Below are 20,948 nucleotides of genomic sequence, written 5' to 3'. Positions count from 1 at the left end.
ATTAAATGGGGAACCAATCAAATTACGGGATAATTTTCAACAGCAAATTCAAATCCACAGACTATAATACAGCATAACCACACACAAAGACGTATACATAAAGGTACATTATAAGATCTATACAAGTGATATACAGTGTAATTCATAGTATTTAGCAGGCAATGAGTGCAGTAAAATGTATAGAAGCTGGCTTCGTGTTTGAAGAATGTATAGAATAAGAAATACATTTTGTTCATAAAGTTTCTCAACTGTTACAGTACAGGTTATGAGAAATGTGCAAAATCTTCCAGTACACAACATACACAACTAATTTTTTAAAACATTTTTAGTCTTAAAAAAAAGAAAAGAATCAATCATAAAAATTATTTGGTCATAAAAATTACCATCCAGCATATTTAGATTTACAACCAAAGTGTAATGAAGTGAAAATCTTCAAAGCTGAAACCTTTCTCACTGGCACTGGGAAGATCATTGGTTAGTTATTGCAGAGACAGCACAGATTGCACAAGGTCAATAAAATATCTGAGTGGGAACAGTCTGCTGAGTTCATACAGGTATCTGGATCTGGCTTAGACCAACTAGCACAAACCGGTGGGGAAAAAAAGACCCCAGAGACGGACACGAAACTTTCTTTTTGTCAAATACACGTAATACAGGACAAAAAAGATTGATGTAACTTCTTGTCTCTGGCAGTACTGAGGTGTGTGTTTGAAGTGTGCAAGCTGTTGTGCAACTGACTCAAGTATTTGCTCCCTCCTGACAGAGTGGTTTAGCCATACACTTCAAACACGGCACTAAAACTCATGCAGAGATTCAAAAACATATTCATAATGTTTCTTTGCTTTTCTTTGTAGTACTAGCACAACTATTTTTTCCTTTCTTGAATTATAAACCAATCAAAAAGGATTTAAAATTCCCATTCAACTTACTAAGCGTAGTTTTATAATGATGGACTGATGGTGATTAGCTGATACTGCTATTTGAAGTATTGATTCGACTGGCAGCTAATGTTCATATCCCTTCATTTTCTCTGTTGTACTGGGAAAGAAAAAAATATTTATCATTAAAAAAACTATTTGAAAATGTACTTTCACCTTCTAATCCCACATCTTTGAACAGTAAGTGAGTGCAAAATGAATGCACTGATTACAGATTAAATATTAGCCACTGCCATCAGCTATGGAGCCAATGTGCATCCCTAGTAGAAGCAAAAATTTCCTAAATAACACTGCAATTTTACCAGGAAGAAGAAGAAGAAATAAACATTCACTCACATTTTTCTCCCTCCTCGCGCTCACAGACACATAACGGGTATGGCAGTCCATTCTCCCTGCAGCACGGACTATACTGCCATAGTATAGTAGTCACTACCGGCACACTTTTGCACCGGAGGTTTTCGGAAAGCTTTTATTTTGGTATTTCCGCTGATCCGTGCAATAAATTTGCATGTTAGCCTAAACATTTAGATTTAACACTTAACATTTAGCATTTAGATTTAACATTTAGATTTAAATATAATATTTAGATTTAACATTTAGCATTTAGATTTAAATATAATATATAGATTTAACATTTAACATTTAGATTGAATATTTATAGATTTAACATTTAAAATTCTGTTTTAAATATGAAAAGTTACAAATATTTTACTAAATGTTGTAAAAAAGGACTTGTTTTGAGCTAAATGTGGAAAAATGTTTCCGTTAATTTCAGCGTGTTTCACTTTACAAATGGTGCCCTATACCATAAGGCTACATTCTTTAAGCCTATTAGCTTAGCACAACAACAACAACAAAAGCGCTCGCAGAGAGAGCGCGTCACCATGGCAACCGTAACGCTGCTGCCTGGAACAACAGAACATAGCTGTCAAATAAAACCCAAACAGGCCTGACCCTCCGCAATATGAAACAGGAAAATACCACCGTGTAATCCATTTATTTCAACAAAGTAACTGTATTCTAAATACCACCTTTTTAAACGGTAACTGTAACGGAATACAGTTACTCATACTTTTATTTTAAATACGTAACGGCGGTACATGTATTCCGTTACTCCCCAACACTGTCCAAAGGTGTAAACAGTTGAAACAATTACAAAAACCATAATCACTTACAGAGTTATTAACAAAATCATCATCCTTGTAAAACTATACCCAGATTACAGTTTGATATTGCACCTGCAGATGTTTGTGTTTGTCCCTGCAACAGTCATGGATGCGCTTGTAGAACAACGCCCCCCAGTGGGCAGAATGTAAAAGACATGTCTTCATATCAATGAAGACATGTCTTTCTGATTCTGACAGTGTAATAAATCTATTTATCATTGGTCTTTTATTTTTTTTTAACTACTTTCGCTAGCAGAAAACAACATTCATGGACAGGGACTTCTAAAATATTTTCCAAACTATATCTTTTAGATAACTAACAGAAAATGTAATAAAGGTCATCAATATTAGTTAAATATTAGTTAAAAGTATTTTTTCCTTCTCTCACTCAAACAGCTCTGAGGTAGTTTAATGACAAAATTACAATGATTTGACCACATCTTTTATATGGTAAATGTAAGTATTTGTATAGCGCTTTACTAGTCCCTAGGGACCCCAAAGCGCTTTACACATCCAGTCATCCACCCATTCACACACTGGTGATGGTAAGCTACATTGTAGTAGCCACAGCCACCCTGGGGCACACTGACAGAGGCGAGGCTGCCGGACACTGACGCCACCAGGCCCTCTGACCACCACCAGTAGGCAACGGGTGAAGTGTCTTGCCCAAGGACACAGCGACTGTCCAAGCCGGGGCTAGAACCGGCAACCTCCCAATTACAAGGCGAACTCCCAACTCTTGAGCCACGATCGCCCATCGCGATATTTGTATAGCGCCTCACTAGTCCCTATTGACCCCAAAGCGCTTTACACATCCAGTCATCCACCCATTCACACACACATTCACACACTGGTGATGGCAAGCTACATTGTAGCCACAGCCGCCCTGCGACGCACTGACAGAAGTTTATCTTATTTCATTGTCTCACATACACCAAGTGTGTCGATGACCCCTTGACCTTGTATTTGATAAGAAGTTAAGTGAACAGATTCACAGAGACTGATATTGTTAAACCTCATACAACAGGCCAAGAGACATCAAAAACAGAACGTATAAATTAATAAATAAAACAAACAATTCGGAGCACATACTGAATATTTATAAATTATTCAGTACAGCTTTTAAAGTCTTTAATAATGTAATATACTGCTGACAGAAAACATGATAATCTGCTGTAATATCTTACAGTGTATAACCTCTTAGCATATCAAAGAAATAAGTAATCATAGGATCCTAATTATATGTTACCCTAGAAATGGTTACAGTACTTAAATGAGTCAGTATATGACATTAACAGATCTTCTTACGATGGTATTTTATGCAACATGTCAAATCCAAGTCAAGCCTCTGTCATTGTTTTCAGTGTGGTGTTACTAACTATGGGAATTAGTGACTGGTATTGTCTCTTAATAGCTTCACTGTTATTTCTCAAATTATTTTGAAACCCTAAGTATCAAAGGAGGTGGAAGATGAGATACTGGTGCTGGGTTTCTCATTCAATCAGACTGATTGTGGACGCAGCTTGGACACGAGGGTGGAGATGGTGGTTGGGTTGCGGTGGATGTAGTAGATTGCAGCTCCTCCAGCCATGAATGTCAAGCTAAGCTTGATCAGGAAACCTGTCGTTGAACTCTGTTGTGCATTCAGCTGGAGGAGACATATGAAAAGATTATAAGAATGCATCTTTGATTGGCTGACCGGTGCATACAGCAAAACTCAGAGTATGCAAAATAAACGCTTTTTTCAGACCTGTCTAGTTTTTAGAGGTTGGTACATGCGGTCATACTGAGTGAAGATTGCCTTGCGTGCCCCCTCCCATTTTCCTGGTCCCATCAACCGGTACTGGTAGGCTGTAACAGGCCCCCACAGAACTTTCTTAAATAGAGGGAAGTCTGTGAGGAAGAGCCAGAGGAGATTTGGTTGCACTCCAATGTCCTTTGCTAAGTCGTCCATGTGCTCAACAAAGTCCACCTGCAGAGGTGTTAACTTTGACACAACGTAGCTGTAAAGAGGATAAGTCAAAAAACAAATAAGTTAACCAATAGAATATTAGATCCACACACCTAGTTTTAAACAAGGAAGGGTTGAAAGGTTTAAATGATTTCTTCACTTTTTTGGTAAATGATTTGCAAAAAATATTCTTATTATTACTAAATCTAAGAGGGGAAAATTAGTTTTTAAATACTTTTTTGCAATCTTCTTGGTGTCATTCTCAACAGCTTTGATCATGGCCTGGTTTGAGGGCAGTTTCTTATGTCCTGAAGAGCAAAAGAGAGAAAGCAAGAGTAAAGATAGTGACTGTGTTGATATGTAGATGTTGATGTAATGATAAGGTTTACCAGCAGGGGGCACTGTATTTAAGAAAGCTCATGAATGCCTCCAGGGGGAGCACATAAAAGAAGACTAGTCTGTGGCGTGGCATAAGGATGTTAATAAAATGTTTTGGAGCGGTAGCTCGCAAAGCATAAGTGGATGCTGTGTTATTTTTAACAAGCCCTATGAAGACAAGAAATAGTACCAGGAGTAAAAGCGAGAGTGTGGAAGCGATAGCAGTTCAAAGTTCTGTTTGAGATGGAAATTTGAAGCCACCGGAAGCATTGTCATTTTGGTGTAAAGGAAATAACATTTTTGGGAGACAAATTCTCTGCTGGAGGTCTTGAGCAAGATGAAAGAAAAATAAAAGCCATTGCAACCATACCACACCCAACAGATAAGAGAGGTGTGCTCAGAGTGATGGGAATGATCAACTTTGTTGGAAAATTCATACCTAACTTGTCAGTGAGAACATCAGCACTAAGGGAGTTACTTCGTGATTCCATGGAATTTAAATGGACAGCGAGGCATGAACAAGAATGGAATGATTTAAAGACCACACTGACAACGCGCCCAGTGCTTGCATATTATGATCCAACTAAGAGTCTGAAAATCTCAACAGATGCCTCAAAGGATGGGCTTGGAGCTTTTTTACTTCAAGCTGAAGAGGGGAGCTGGAAACCAATTGCTTATGCTTCTAGATCCATGACTAAGGCTGAAACCAAATATGCTCAGATTGAGAAAGAATGTCTTGGGCTGGCATATAGACTTGATATTTTTCACTGTTATGTTTATGGTCTTCCAACCTTTACAGTTGAGACAGATCATTGTCCTCTTGTGTCAGTCATTAAGAAAAATCTGAATGAGATGTCGCCGAGGATTCAGCGTCTCATGATGAAACTGCAGAGGTATAGTTTTGACTTGATATACACACCAGGCAAGTATTTAGCTTTAGCAGATGCACTGTCACGAGCATCACAGGTGTGTCAAGCAAGCTCCACTGAGAAAGAAGTAGATGATCATGTTAATATGATAGTGGAGTCTCTGCCAGTGTCTGACGCAAAGATAAAACAAGTATGTGAGGAGACAGCTGCAGACAGGGAGCTGCAAACAGTGATGGAAAATATCCAAGGAGACTGACCCAAAGGGTCCTGTTCAAAGTATTATCATGTTAGATCAGAGCTTAGCGTGGTAAATTGACTGCTGTTGAGAGGCAATAGGATCGTGATACCACATAGTCTGAGACAGGTGATACTTCAAAGAATACATGAGGGACACCTGGGAATAGAAAAGTGTAAAAGGACGGCTAGAGATACTGTGTACTAGCCTGGTATTAATAAAGACATTGAGAACATGATCGGAAAGTGTGAAACATGTAAGAAGTTTCAGAGCAGACAGGCAAGAGAACCCATGATGATTCCTGAACGTCCTACAGCACCGTGGAGGAAAGTAGGAACAGATTTATTTCATTTTAATGGGAAAGACTATCTGTTGGTTATAGATTATTACTCTAACTTTCCTGAGATTGCTCTACTTACAAGTACAACTGCTAATAATGTGATCACACATGTGAAGTCCATCTTTGCCAGGCATGGAATACCAGAAACTGTCATTAGTGACAATGGTCCTTGCTATAATTGCAAAGAATGGCAGAATTTCGCAAGAGAATATGGCTTTAAACATGTCACATCAAGTCCTCAACATCCACAGGCTGAAAAAGGAGTGCATATCATCAAGCAGCTTCTGAAGAAGGCTACAGACAGTCAATCAGATCCTTATTTAGCTCTGCTGAGCTACAGGGCTGCTCCTCTTGACTGTGGTTTATCCCCTGCAGAACTGCTGACGAGTCGTAAGCTACACACAACTTTGCCCTGCTATGCAGAGAGCAAGCAGAGTGAAGAAATTATAAAAAGCAAGAGCATCTGAAATGGAAACAAAAACAGCAATATGACAAGGGAACAAGAGCACTTGGATTGCTTGCAAAGGATGATGTAGTGAGAATCCAAGATCAGAATGCATGGAACAGGAAAGCCATTGTTCTTCAGGAAGCAGGTCCAAGATCATATGTAAGAACGTAAGAACTGAAGAAGATCATGTGCTCAGAAGGAACCATCGCAACTTACTGAAGACTAAAGAGACATTTCAGGAGGAACAATGTGGTGAGGAAGATGAAAATGTTGATGTGTCACATGCAGAGACGGTGTCTGATTTGAAACTACTAGATGGACATGAAACTGTGAAGAAAAGTGAAGTTGTTTCAGAACCTGTATTGAGGAGGTCATGAATGCCTCCAGGGAGAGCGCATAAAAGAAGACTGGTCTGTGGTGTGGTATAAGGATGTTAATAAAATGTTTGGAGCGGTAGCTCGCAAAGCATAAGTGGATGCTGTGTTATTTTTAACAAGCGCTACGAAGACAACACAGCGTCAATCATTAGTAAAATGCAATGTATTTGATATTTTACTGTAAAAGATTTTATTTCACCTCAGTTTTTAAATTTTCTTTTATTGGAAATTCCTTACCTTTGAAGACACGAGTGACAAAACGGGCCTGCATTTCAGCTTGAGGCATGATGGCTCCGTCAGAATGGATAAAACCCACAATAGCTAGGGTAGGCTGCTCTAGGATTGGAGGAAAAACATGTTTGTATAGTCCAATACGGTGCCCAGACTTGTATATGGCATTTTTTGGCAAGTAGGGGAAATCGTAGTTATATCCTGTGGCAAACACAATCAGGTCCACCTGTAATAAAGAGGACAAGAAAGAAGAGCTGAAATTGTTTTTAATGACATTAAGAACTGGAATATTTAAAGCACATCAGATAATTTGGTTCTCTGACATTTTCTGCAGTACTGCCATCATCAAACACCACAGTGGAACCACGGATCTCTTTTATGTTTGGTTTGACGATGACCGACCCAGACAAAATCCGGAAGGGCAGATCGTCATTGATCACTGGGATCTGGCTGAAGAGCCTGATGAGGTGAGGGCAGCAGAGGAAAGACAGACATGTAAAATTCATATATAATAATATATTCTGATAACTACGTGGTAAACTACATGGTAAATGCCCTGCATTTATATAGCGCTTTACTAGTCCCTAAGGACCCCAAAGCGCTTTACACATCCAGTCATTCACCCATTCATACACACATTCACCCACTGGTGATGGCAAGCTACATTGTAGCTACAGCCACCCTGGGGCGCACTGACAGAGGCGAGGCTGCCGGACACTGGCGCCACCGGGCCCTCTGACCACCACCAGTAGGCAACGGGTGAAGTATCTTGCCCAAGGACACAACGACCGAGACTGTCCAAGCCGGGTCTCGAACCGGCAGCCTTCCGATTACGAGGCAAACTCCCAACTCTTGAGCCACGATTGCCCACATGCCCAATAGACAAATTATGATTTAAATAGTGTTCACTTCATAGCAGATACACAGTCTATGGACAATTTTGGTATGGTGAACAGTTTAGCAAACAAGATGAGACAATCAGCTTATATGTGATAGATTGCATTCAGCGAAACCGTGGCGTTAGGGAAGAATTTACATATCCCACCTGTGTTTGGGTTTGAGGCCATACATGGCGTGATCATACATGGAGTTGAGCTTTTTCTCACCAAGCCAGTTGAGAAATCTCATTGGCAACAGCCTGAACATGATATGGACAAAGCGTGTGTTGAACCTGTCCACTGGAAGACCATTGTCAGAAACCTGACGAATGACCCAAGCACCACTACGAGTGCTCAGATACATCTGTAAGACAAGACACAGAAAGAAAGAAGTAACACTAACGTGAAATTGTCTTATCTCACGGGATGAAGGGCATCCTTGTACTCTTTATTTTAGGAGGTAAAGCTTGAGGAATGAGGATGCAAAAGGCACATCAAACCAGATTGGCACACTATCAGACAAAAAAAGGGACACTAAAATGTTAGGAAGAAAGCTGAGCACTTAGAGAGCACTACCAACCTGCTCTGCAACTCTGCTGCCCTCCACCGCGATGTCACCTCCTGAGTTGCCGATGCCGATGACCACAACTCTCTTCCCATGCATGTCTTCAGGCCCCTTGTAGTCCCAGCTATGGGAGTATTTTCCTTCAAATGTCTCAATTCCTTTCAGACAACAGAGTGGAATTTTTATACAGTCATGTTTTAACATTTATCATGTGGTGGTACAGATATTCACTCACCTGGGAAGTCTTTGAGTGGCAGGTTAGGATAGTTGAAGTGACCAGTGCAGCAGATAATGGCATCAAAAATGTGGTTCTCCTCGTATCCATCTCTAGTCTCAGTCACCACATCCCACTGACCAGTGCGAGAAAAGTCCGGTCTCTGTTTCACACTCTTGACTTTGGTCTAAGATACAATAAATATAATAGCAGGTCAGTTTATACATATAAATATTAATATAGGGTATAATAAAATTGATCGCTCTTCTTTCTATCTTGCTACCTGGAAGCGAATGTATTGCAGTAGTTTAAAGTGGTCTGCATACATTCTGAAGTAGTTCAAGATTTTAGAGTGGTGCATGTAGTTGGGGTAGTCTGCAGGGATTGGGTAGTCACTGTAGCACATCATCTCCTTCCACACATTGATAGTAAGGGAACGATAGATACTAGCTCTGTTTGGTTCTGACACTTCCTGCAGAGAAGACGTTCCAGACAACAGATGTTAAGAAATAATAGTTTAAAATTGTACATTCAATTTTATATGAAAAATAGTCACAGTCAGTAGTGAATCTTTCTCTAGACTAAAGTCTTGCCTTGAATTTCCACAGTCCACCCATGTCATCACTGCTTTCAAAGCAGGTTGGCTCCATGCCCTCATCCAGACAAGCCTTTACGCTGGTCAGACCACAGGGTCCTGCCCCGATCACTGCTACTTTGTGAACCATGATGGATCTGCAACAGGAGAAAAATATTTATCAAAGGAGAAAAAAGGGAAAATTAAAGTTAAACAAGACACCGTATAGTACGATATCGTACAGGAAGAGACAAAGTTGCAGTGAAACTCAATACCGAAAGCTTTTGTAAAGAAAAAGGGAAACCTTATTGGTTGTTTCCATTGCAACATGTATTGCATTGCTTATACAGTTGCACATTTACTTGCCGTAATATTCATGTAACTCTACACATTTAAAATTTTACGAAAGTCAGATAACTCCTGTTACAGATAGATTACACAGATAATGAAGCCGTACGTCTTAGAGCATATCTTACAGTCTGTAACCGATTGCATTTAAAAGTCATATTACCATAAACACGAGCCCTGTGTCAGCCTTACCTCTTCTGTATAGAGCGAGATGAAATGAGTGATCCTGTCCTCCAGTTTAAATACTCAGTCAGATTTTAACAAACACGCAAACATGAAAGGCGGATGATTGATCAGCTCAAAAGTCCCAAAACAAGTCAATAAGTTAAGAAATACTCTTAAGAAGATCGTTTCTGCATTGCTTTTATGACGCTATTTAGAACCATTAAGAATGTAAAGAAGAATGCAAAACTGTGTGCCGTGTAAATGGAATACCTTGATTAAAATATAACTTAAAATATAGGTCCTGAAAACGAGGGGGATAAATGTCAGGAAAGATATTACGAGAGAGTTCTTGTTGATCAATAAGTTCAATAAGTGTCTTTAAAAAATAGTTTGAAAAGCAAAAACAGTAGTTTGACCTTACCTGCTCTTTGTACACTTAAAATATATCTTACATGAAAATAACACTTACGTAAAAGTTCAGGCAAGAATCAATCTGAATATTGATCTAATTTGCACAGGCAGTCTATAAACCACATAAAATGTCTTTTCATCATGTTTGTTTTCATGTTGAAGAAAGGCGAAAATCTAAACATATGAAGAGTGAGACACAGGCACTCCAAACACTCTACGTGACCAGGGGCTTCTGCACATTTTTATAAAGTATTTGCTTTGAAACACAAATGTCAGCATTTCCTTATCAGACCAATCGATTTTTGTGTTTGGAGGCATTGATAGGTTTGACTCAGTATCTATGCTTTGGCTTCTCTCTTTCTTTTGTAAGTAAACATGCTGCAGATTCGAACCCTTGAGAAGCAGATTACCAACCTTATGTTCTTTTTTATCTTTAGCTCTCTGAAATTTGGCAAACAGACTTTGCAGTATTCAAATGCCCCCAATGTTTCAGTCCTTGGCTATTTTGTGGTGTTTGAGTTTTGAGTGTTTTTTCCCTAGTATCTGTAGTTTTGATTCTTTTTTATTGGACATCTGGATTCCTGTTTTGATTCATCTAGTTTTTCCAGCAGTTTTGTGTTATTTCTTTTGATATAATTGAATCTGTTTCTGTTTTCCTTGATGGATATTTAAGTGATGAGTCTGATTTTAAGATTGTGTGTTCTGGTTTATGTCTTGATTTTTATTGTTTGCAGTGATTTCAGCTCCCTCTTGTCTTTCTGTTAATGCCTGATTACCTGCCTCTATGTCCAGTGAAAGTCTAGTCTCCATGTTTTGGTTAGTTCCTGAGTATCTTGCATTACTTTTACTTGCTCCTTTGGAATTATTTGGATTATTCTCACTTGTGTCTCATTCATGTATAAATCATCTACCCCTGCAAATGATACAACCATCTCAGCCTCCACCATTGGCCACATGACCAGTCTCCACAAGGAATTTATCTATGTTGCCAAACTCCTGTCTGGCTTGGCACTCTCCACAGGTCCCATTTGTCTTACCCTATCCTAAATCCTTGGGACCTGCCCGCTTGAGATCTCTGTTTTCTGTGTTCCCACGCTCGCACACAGTTTCCAGATATAATTAATTTTCTTCTTTTTTTCTTCCTTTTTCCTCCCAAACTAAATCCAGCTTCTGCTTGTTTTGTCAGTTAGCTTCCAGTTCAAATCATTTTAATTTTATTTCATTTATATAAAGCCAGCTAACAACAGTTGCCTCATTTCTGGCGAGAACTCACTTCTTTCTGTATTCTTTGCCAAGAAAGGCAGAAGGCTTCTTTCAGATTCCTACCCCCATGACACTCTTGACCCACCCTCTGTGGAATCTGAGAGTAAAAAGCTTGGGTCTCATGTTACACCCCTGAATGATCCCAAATGTAACAAGCGGGTGTTTCCTCACTGAAAACTTTTACTCAAATGATATATCTCAAATATATAAACAATTTAGAATTAACTAGATTAATGGGTTTACACTCGTACATTACAGCTCTATCACAGGCTGTATTTAACCCATTGCTGGGAGTTTGCTCACACATTGCAAAACTTTCTAACTAATATACATATTCTTTTCATACTTGGAATAGTATTAACATGCACCTTTTTTTCCCTCCATAACTCATTTTAGTAACACTCAACACTGTAAGCATACCTGCAGGGGAGAAATAACCACAAAAGTGACAAGCTGGTGCTTCCTCACTGAGAACTTTTACTCGAATGAGGATTTCCCCCAGCTAAATGGGTGGAGACAAAAGCAATCAATCTCAAGTGACCCGATTCAGACCACTTCGTAGATCACAGATAACACTTAATATTTAACAGTAAGGGAGGAAATAAACAAAGTTTACTTAAAAAAAAATTCTCAAACGTATCTTATAAAACATGTCCTATACCTGTGTAACCTCCTTAGATAAATCACAGAATATTAATACTGTTTTTATTAAAAAATGTGTTAAAATTTGTTGTTATTTTATCTTCTTGCACGCTTCCCAACAAAATAGATGCTGTCTCGACATTAAACAATTGCAAAATCTTCTCATATATATATATATATATATATATATATATATAACAATAGTCATTTCTCCATCACCTAATATTGGTTCATTCTACTTATACAGTAAAATTATCTGTTGAAATAATCACACTTTTTCAGACTGATATATCTAACATGCAGCAACTCACTACTGCAATGTTTTGCCAAAAAGACAAGAAGTGAATCCCCCTTGATTGTTTCCATGCTTTAAGAAGTGCACAGTGTTAGCTGTTTACATTTGTCACATGCTGCACTATGACATGTAAATATGGTGGTCATGAGACACTGCTATATAATGTTTTATTTAGAAATACAATAGTTTTGCCACTAGTTAAGTGTGAGCATACTGCTATTGAGTGGAAAATGGGGGTTAGCTCCAAGTGGAATACAAATAAATCATTATTTAGTTTAAAAAAAACAAACTTCATGTGTCATTTAGGTGCTTTACAGTACAAATAGCAGAACAAACTGTTCCCAGCATTTTGCTGATTACACAGTAAGCACTAATGGGTTTAGCTTCATTTATATTTCTGGATTCCCAGGATACTGCACAGCACAGCAACCCTTAGTCCCCACTTCTGTCATAAAACTTTGTCAGTTCCTAGAACTTGCATGAAGGCCAAAGGTGATTTTGCTGTAATAGCACTGAAACTTTGGAATGACCCTTTGGATGTAGTTTGCTCAGCTAATTTGCTCTGCAGTCATATTTTTGCAGCCTGTTGATACTTTGCTTTTACAAGCTTGCTTTGGATGTCAAACCTATTCTGTACTTTTCACTTTCATCTCTGCAGTTATGCATTTTACAGATTATTTCTTTATCGCAACCGTGCACAGCACAGAAATGCAAGAATGAAAATGCAAATATTCTTTTTTGGGTAGTCACTTTGTATAATTTTTCAGCCTCGACTGTCATGCAATTATTTTTTATGTGCACATGTGGGAATCAGCCCCTGAAAATGCAGAAAATTCAGGGATTAGAAATGATAAATTTACTTGTGCTATCCCAAAAAATGTGTGTGCATGTGTGTCAGAGTGTGTAGGGAAACAAAACTGAAGGACGCCAGGTTTCTTTCTTACCTTGATCCTGGTATGTTTGTTGGCTCTGTGTCTGGAAAGAGGAAAGAGAATCATCAGAGCACCGACTTTTATAGCCCCACTGAGACAGCGACCAATGACAGGCTTCCCCCTCCCCAACATAGGGATGAAAAGACCAAATGTTCTTCTAAGATCGATTAGAAAGGACGTGGTATGCGTCATGTATATAGATGCATTTTATTTGAATATTGAAGAAAAAAAAAGAATTTAAGTTGTTTTTTCTTTCAAAGAAACATACAGAAAAAATAGTAATAATATATTCCTGTAGCATGTACTGGAAATGGGGGCGGTCTTAGCTCGGATGATTTAATAAAGCAGTTCTCACCTCATGGGTGTAATTGGCAGCCAACCCAGAGTCCTTTGTAGCTGTGGACAGGCATAAGCTCATTAGGGAAGTAAAGCTAATCGGACTGTTAATTTAGCATGTTGTTAGATGACTTTTATAAAAAGGTAACAAAAACTGGATCTAGTTGTAAAACAAATATTCTTTGCTTTACAGTAGGTGGTGTGTTTGAGCAGAGGCTAATAAACAACTGTAAGAGATGCTCTTTGTAGTGCGTGAATGTGTGCGCATGCCGCAAAATAGGTAAATGATTGATAGCCAGCTGCCTCCCTGACTGTGTGCCCAGCCTGGACATAGATCACAGATGGCTTGCAAACTCATTGTGTAATTATGAATGGCTACTAGAAGCCATAAATCAGTTAAAATTGGGGTCAAGAGGTTCATGGGTTCAAAAAATGCCCCCAGTGCCCACTTTGTTGCTTCTCTGAGTTGGGTGTAAAAAAAAAAAACAACAACCAAAAAAATGTACATTTGAGTTGCAGAATAGTGACGAAAAAAAAAGAAGAATAAGCCGCATATCAGAAAATCAAAGAGAGCATACAAGGTAGTGGAGAGATAATACAGAGGGAAAAAGGACAGAAAAGTAACACTGACAGAGAGAAACAGACTTTGCCCAGCCTGATGGAAATTTCCACTCTGGCAGTGAAACGAAATCTAATGTTCAGATTAAGTTAAGCATAATGCAAAACAACAAAACAAGGTCCACTCGTTAGATTGTAGTTGTTAACGGAGACATTCCACCAATACTATACGTATAAATAAATGAAACAATAATTAATCTTAAGCAATAAAAGCTTTGAATTCTGGGACAGTCTGGAACACACTTCTGTGTTCTTCATGTTAAAATCTTTTCTTTATGGTTTTCAGGTTTAGTCAGGAGGGTAATAACAAACTGAAATGCAAAGCAAACCTGCTTTTATTATTGTTTTTTGGCTAAAAAAATATTTCAATAGATACAGTGTGCTTTTTTCTGTATGTACGAACATGCTGGGGAGTGTGAATAATTGGCTTGATTTCCATCTGTACTGTTTTGTTTGGCTAAAAAAGGTTCAGTGTGTTGAAATGCATGGAAAGGTATCAAATGACGGCAAAGGGGGTTGAACGGGTTTATAAACCCCCCCCCTTTTTTTTTTTTTTAAAGAAACATTTTCCTTTACAGGATCAGTCACTGTCTGGTCTAACTGGTATTTTGGCCTGCAGTAGTTCCCAAGTTAAAAACCAGAGGTGTTTTTTTTCTTTGACACCATGTTTTTACTATAGGGCAGGGGTGTCAAACTCCAGGACTTGAGGGCCAGTGTCCTGCAGGTTTTAGATATCACTCTGGGTCAACACACCTGAATCAAATGATTAGTTCATTACCAGGCCTCTGGAGAACTTCAAGATATGTTGAGGAGGTGATTTAGTCATTTGAATCAGCTGTGTTGGATCAAGAACACATCTAAAACCTGCAGGACACCGGCCGTCGGGGCCTGGAGTTTGACACCTGTGCTATAGGGAGCTACTCAGAGGTGGAAATATATACATTAATAAATGACTTAGTCATACTAGCTGTACTGTATACAGCTGTAATTTCCAGAAGTTCTTAAATCAGCAGATATGCCTTTTCATATTTTGAATAGTTATTTTCATTATTTCATTATTATCACAATAAAAGTGTTTGGCTGACACAAGCCACCAGTCATTTTGCAACATTAGGAACTTGGGAATCAGGAAATGATTTTGCATTTTCTTCTCAGAAGATACCCTTTTTTGTTTGAGTAGAGCAAGATACCATTCAGATCATACACTACTTTATCCACACCGGACTCACACTCTACAGTTATAACTTAAAATGTGATGTGAATAAGACCTTTTTCTAACTGTTTTCCTGGTTGAGATTCAACAATCCAGAAAATCTGTCAATAAAAGAAAGAATAAAGAATAATAATATAATTTTAAAAAATCTGTCATCTGCATTGGTATGAACTTATTCATTTCTATCCACTGTCAGCCTAAGTTCCTGTACTGCAAGGAATGCACTTTAAATGTGTTATAACTAAATGTTTCTGGGTTTTTTAAAGAAAAAATGTTGCTTTAAATCTATGCATTAAAATAACCACACATATGAAAAATAGAATAACACACAAATCAGCAGACACCTTTTTAATCGCTCAATAATTCCAAACAGGAGTATAGTGAACTAAATATTTTAAAGAACTACAGAAATAGTAGAATTTGTGTTTTTCTTTATTTCATTTGGTGTGTTTCAGAGTCCTCTGCTCATTGTTGGACCCTGAAGCTTGATCAGACTCTTTGTGGACGCATGTTGGACAGCAGTGTGGGGATGACATCTGGCTTGCGAGTATGAAAGTAGTAGATAGCAGCTCCTCCAACCATGACAGTCAAGCTCATTTTAACCAGTCGACGAGCAGTGGAGGGCTGTTCTGGTTCCAGCTACGGGGGGTGGTGGTGATGATTTTTACTTCATGTTAAAATCATGCACAACAGTAACAAAGAAGACTGCAGAAGAAAAAGTGTAACATCAAACCTTTCTGGTTTTTAGAGGCTGGAACATGCGATCAAACTGGGTAAAGATTGCCCTGTGGGCTCCCTCCCATTTCCCTGGTCCCATCAGCCGGTACTGGTAGGCGGTAACGGGCCCCCAGAGAACCCTCTTGAACAAGGGGTAGTCTGTGAAGAAGAGCCAGAGGAGGCTTGGCCTTACACCAATCTCTCCAGCTATTTCATCCATGTAGGAAACAAAGTCCACCTGCAGTGGGGTCAGCTTTGAAACAATGTAACTGTGGAGAGAATAATATAAAGAATAGTATTATTCTAAAGTGGCACTAACATGGTATAGAAGTATAAGATATAAGAGTATAGCGCAGAATAGATATGCTAGAATAAAGCATTCCTTGTTTATACTTAGGTTTGATATTATGATTGCTTCCAGAGTCTAAAAATTCCAATGCTAAGTGTTCTTGATCATTGCAATATTAAAAGTCTAAAATTAAACACCTTTTAATGGCTATAAAATGTGTAAGATTAAAATGTGGTATGACGCAGCTGCAACCTTTACAGTCTGAACTTTAAAAGGAAAAAAGGAAAAAAAAATCACATGCTAGAATTGTCAGGGTATGCAAGCAGCTGGCTTCAAATTCAGATTTCTAACTGGATTTTTTAAAATGGTGCCGTTTGCTTTTTAAATGCAATTACATGGATAATGAAAATTATGTATGTGTACAGTTTGCTTACAAAGAAAAAAGAATGTGAGTATTAATTTATTTACATGTTCAGACTAATGAGCATTTGTATGTTTAGGTATTATGACAATACACCTGTCTAACCTCTCTATGCACCTTGCTAACCAATCTCACTATAGCTAGAGCATCTTCTGACATATAACAGGAGAAAGGACAATGGTAAAAGACAGGTTGAAGTATTTAATAAGACAAATAGTTACCTTTTTTCAATATTTTTTGTATCTTTTTCAACAGCCTTGATCATGGACTGGCTTGACGGCAGTTTTTTATGTCCTAGGCAGCAAAAAAGGTAATTTGTAAATATAAATGAACTAATTTGTAACTAACAGTTAGGCATGCTAACTGTTAGTAATAACAGACTACCTTACCTTTGAAGACACGAGTGACCCAACGGGCCTGCATTTCAGCCTGAGGCATGATGGCTCCAAGGGCATGAATGAAACCCACGACAGCCAAAGTAGGATGCTCTAGGGTTGGGGGGAAAACATGCTTGTACAGACCCGCACGGTGCCCAGACTTGTACATGGCGTTTTTTGGCAAGTAGGGGAAATCATAGTTGTACCCTGTGGCAAATACAATAGTGTCCACCTGTGACAACAAAGAAATATGGTATTAAACTAAGTCTTCACTGAACAAAGATCTTGGAGAAAGTTGAAGAAAACTCTTCTCTGACCTTTTCCACAGTACTTCCATCATCAAACACCACAGTGCACCCACAGATTTCCTTCACATTTGGTTTGATGATGACTGCCCCGGACAGAATCTTCATTGGTAAGTCATCATTGATTACTGGGATCTGACTGAAGAGCCTAGAGTAGAGTATTTTAATGAGAAGCAGAATCCCTCATCTGACAGCACAGCGTTATACACCAATCTGGCATAACATTACGACAACTGACAGGTGAAGTCAGTAACACCAGTTATCTCTTTATAAGGGAGCAAGTGAACATTTTGTCCTCAGATTCAATGTGTTAAAAACAGAGAATTGGCTAAACATAGGGGATTGAGAGAGTTTGTGATGACCAGATGACTGGAGCAGAGCACCTCCAAAATTACAGCTCATGTGGGGTGTTCCCAGTCTGCAGGGATTAGTATTGTTAATGTTTTCTTTTATATCACGTTGCTGGCTGGCTAAGTGTGCATCGCTTACCTTGAGGAACATCTGTAAACAGGATGGCGCTATAGGAACAAGGAAAGCTGCCGGAGGCAGCGTGATGCTGTAGGTACTGTTCTGAAGGGAAACCTTGGGTCCTGCCATCCATGGAGAAGTTACTTTGACATGTACCACCAACCTAAGCATTGTTGCAGTTTCCATGGAAACTGTGTTCCCTGATGCCTATTTCAGCAGGATAATGTGCCTTGCCACAAAGCAAAAATGGTCCAGCAATGATATGAGAAGCACAATGAGCTTGAGGTGTTGACTTGGCCTCCAAGTTCCCCAAATCGCAATCCTGTGGGATGTGTGGGACAAACAAATCTGACCTACAGAGATCCCACCTTGTAGTTTACAGGACTCAAATGATTTGTTGCTAACATCTTTGTGCCAGATAGCACTGCACACCTTCAGGGGTCTAGTGGAGTCAGCGCCTTAAAAGGTAAGGGCTGTTTTGGGAACAAAAGGGGGACCAACACAGTATTGGGCAGGTGGTCACAATGTCATGCCTGATTGGTGTATATTATAGGGAACTAACGCACTGTGATTGATCTCATTACCTTGGCCTGAGTCAAAATCTATGTGGGCGTGACACCACCTACCTGTGTTTGGGTTTTAGGGCGTACATGGTGTGGTCATACATGGCATTGAGTTTCTTCTCACCAAACCAATTGAAGAAGTTGATTGGGAATAGCTGAAACAGGATATGAACAAAGCGTGTGTTGTACTTCATGTCAACTGGCACACCATTGTCGGAAACTTGCCGGATGATCCAAGCACCACGACGAGTGCTCATGTACACCTGGAGAATGGAAAAGACAGAATTCACCAAAACTCATGAAGGAGTTTTTTTTCTATCTCTAATCAAAAGAAGATAAGAAGAACGAAAAAGCTTTCTTCAACCTGCTCTGCAACTCTGCTGGTTTCCACAGCAATGTCACCTCCAGAGTTTCCAATTCCGATTACCACCACTCTTTTTCCATACATGTCTTCAGGTCCTTTGTAGTCCCAGCTGTGGAGATATTTTCCTTCAAATGTCTCAATTCCTGCAACATAACAGAGGTGTCATATGAAAAGACTAACACACAAAGGTATAAAAACAAGACAGTTATTTTTTTAAGGGTTGATTTTTAAAAATCAGCCATATTTTAATCAAAGCCTTTTCAGGATAAATGCAAAACATTTTACCTGGGAAATCTTTGAGTGGGAGGTTAGGGTAGGTGTAGTGACCAGAGCAGCAGATCACTGCATCAAAGACATGCCTCTCCTCATGTCCATCTCTCTTTTCAGTCAACACCTCCCACCTGCCAGTGCGAGAATAGTCCGGTGCTTTTCTCACACTTTTCACTAAGGTCTAAAAAATAACAATGTAGGCCGATTCAGGTTTTCAGATATCTGCCAAATGTCACCAAAACAGTTTTGAAGAATGTGCTTTTCTCTCATTCTACTCTTCTTTGTTTTTATTACCTGGAAGCGAATGTATTTTAGGAGTTTAAAGTGGTCTGCATACATTCGGAAGTAGTTCAGGATTTTAGAGTGATGCATGTAGTTGGGATAATCAGAGGGAATGGGGAAGTCACTGTAGCACATCATCTCCTTTGAGATATTGATTGTAAGTGACCGGTAGATACTAGCCCTGTTGGGCTCCGAAACTTCCTGCAGAGAAATAGTTTTAAAAGACAACAAAGAATTTTACTCAGTTTCACACGAACAGTTTGCTTGTCAACATGTTTGTCTTCTTAAATGTAGACTTGCCTTGAATTTCCACAGTCCGCCCATGTCGTCACTACTTTCAAAGCAGGTTGGCTCCATGCCTTCTTCCAGACAAGCCTTTATGCTGGTCAGACCAGAGGGTCCTGCCCCGATCACTGCTACTCTGTGCACCATGATGGACCTGCAACCAGATGTTGGAAAATGTACCTGTAATTTTGAACATTTGTGAAATTAAGTATGAAAATGTAAATTTGTAACCAAGGAAACCGTCAATTGCACTATATTCAGGTGACAAGATCTTAATGTTAAAAAAGAAATACAAAAGAAAACATGCATAGAAAACTGTATTAATACTGAACAGTTTTCCTGTTTAAGAATGAAGCTTAAATTAGTTTCCAGCTCGTTTAAAATGCTCGAGAGATTTTTACCAGACCGAGATAAAACGGTCACGTGGCAATCCCTTTCCAATAATCCTCAGTTAGTTTACTTGATTTAAAGTAGTGACTGCAACAATTTAGAGCAATTGATGGTTTAACCATGTTTTACATGACTGAACTCTACAAATTCCTAATCCTGGCATCTGTCATAAAACATTCTTCTCAGAAACAGAAGAGCAAAGGTGACATCAAAGTTCTTTGAAAGACCTCAAGCATGCCAAATGTCCTTGGGCAAGATACTAACCCCATGTTTGCCTACTTGTGGTGGTCAGAGGGCCTGGTGGCGCCAGTGTCTGGCAGCCTCGCCTCTGTCAGTGCGCCCCAGGGCAGCTGTGGCTACAACGTAGCTTGCCATTGCCAGTGTGTGAAGTCCTTAGGGACTGAGTCCTTAGGGACTGAGTAAAGCGCTATACAAATGCAGGCCATTTACCATTTTGTCATTATATCATTGGAGCATGGTTATCATAACAATATCATAACAATGCAAAATTATGTTAATAAATTAAAAGAAATACGCCATCTTATATTCAAGTAATCACAAGCTATTTTAAACCCTTTGTACCCCATGACACACTTAGAAATATTGCTGATTTAAAAATCCCGACACACATATGGAAGCTTTATATTGCAGAAAGTGTCTATTTTTGCTTACCTTGATCTTCCTGTGGTGATTTGGTGTGCCTCTCAAGTGGGGCAAGCATCACCTGACCACAGACTTTTATACAGGGTAACTAATACACACTCTTTTTTTCTTTCTCTCAGTCCTGTCCAAAAAAGGAAGCTACCAAGCTGAACCATGTTTACCAAAAT

General features: G+C 39.0%; 2 protein-coding genes across 5 annotated transcripts; both read right to left on the bottom strand.

Annotated features, from left to right (window-relative positions):
• Positions 1-1,919: 1,919 nt before the first annotated feature.
• On the bottom strand, positions 1,920-13,263 carry LOC113016489 (flavin-containing monooxygenase 5-like). 3 transcript variants are annotated; one of them, XM_026159351.2, is made up of 11 exons: positions 13,233-13,263; positions 9,184-9,322; positions 8,874-9,062; positions 8,612-8,777; positions 8,392-8,534; positions 7,979-8,175; positions 7,257-7,392; positions 6,940-7,159; positions 4,291-4,363; positions 3,855-4,107; positions 1,920-3,752 (listed from the first exon to the last, which is right to left on the bottom strand). In XM_026159351.2, exons 2-11 carry the CDS (start codon positions 9,313-9,315, stop codon positions 3,606-3,608), a joined length of 1,656 nt encoding a protein of 551 aa, XP_026015136.1. In that variant the 5' UTR covers positions 9,316-9,322; positions 13,233-13,263; the 3' UTR covers positions 1,920-3,605. The 3 variants fall into 3 exon arrangements, with proteins under 3 accessions (XP_026015136.1, XP_026015138.1, XP_026015137.1); XM_026159353.2 differs by lacking the exon at positions 13,233-13,263 and adding an exon at positions 11,772-12,152; XM_026159352.2 differs by lacking the exon at positions 13,233-13,263 and adding an exon at positions 9,705-9,752.
• Positions 13,264-15,720: 2,457 nt separating this feature from the next.
• On the bottom strand, positions 15,721-20,937 carry LOC113016364 (flavin-containing monooxygenase 5-like). 2 transcript variants are annotated; one of them, XM_080296963.1, is made up of 12 exons: positions 20,791-20,856; positions 20,383-20,545; positions 19,740-19,882; positions 19,456-19,640; positions 19,177-19,342; positions 18,892-19,034; positions 18,591-18,790; positions 17,509-17,644; positions 17,204-17,423; positions 17,036-17,108; positions 16,121-16,373; positions 15,721-16,026 (listed from the first exon to the last, which is right to left on the bottom strand). In XM_080296963.1, the coding sequence occupies exons 2-12, from the start codon at positions 20,385-20,387 to the stop codon at positions 15,877-15,879; spliced, it is 1,674 nt and encodes a 557-aa protein (XP_080153089.1). In that variant the 5' UTR covers positions 20,388-20,545; positions 20,791-20,856; the 3' UTR covers positions 15,721-15,876. The 2 variants fall into 2 exon arrangements, with proteins under 2 accessions (XP_080153089.1, XP_080153091.1); XM_080296965.1 differs by lacking the exon at positions 20,383-20,545 and having other exon boundaries at positions 20,791-20,937.
• Positions 20,938-20,948: the final 11 nt, after the last annotated feature.

Source organism: Astatotilapia calliptera, chromosome 23 (genome assembly GCF_964374335.1).
Source record: "Astatotilapia calliptera chromosome 23, fAstCal68.1, whole genome shotgun sequence".
Classification (NCBI taxonomy): Eukaryota; Metazoa; Chordata; class Actinopteri; order Cichliformes; family Cichlidae; genus Astatotilapia; species Astatotilapia calliptera.
This window is presented reverse-complemented; position numbering and strand designations above follow the sequence as displayed.

Bases quoted from the DNA above. Each gene is read 5' to 3' on its own strand.
- LOC113016489 (XM_026159351.2), bottom strand. From the start codon at position 9,315: ATGGTTCACAAAGTAGCAGTGATCGGGGCAGGACCCTGTGGTCTGACC. The intron at 9,063-9,183 runs GCAAGACTTTAG...TCTTCTCTGCAG, and splicing joins GTGGACTGTGGAAATTCAAG to GAAGTGTCAGAACCAAACAG. The intron at 4,364-6,939 runs GTAAGGAATTTC...TTTGCTCTTCAG, and splicing joins TGTCACTCGTGTCTTCAAAG to GACATAAGAAACTGCCCTCA.
- LOC113016364 (XM_080296963.1), bottom strand. The intron at 19,343-19,455 runs GTAATAAAAACA...GTTATTTTTTAG, and splicing joins TAAAATACATTCGCTTCCAG to ACCTTAGTGAAAAGTGTGAG. The intron at 17,645-18,590 runs GTAGGTGGTGTC...ACTCTACTCTAG, and splicing joins GCCCTAAAACCCAAACACAG to GCTCTTCAGTCAGATCCCAG.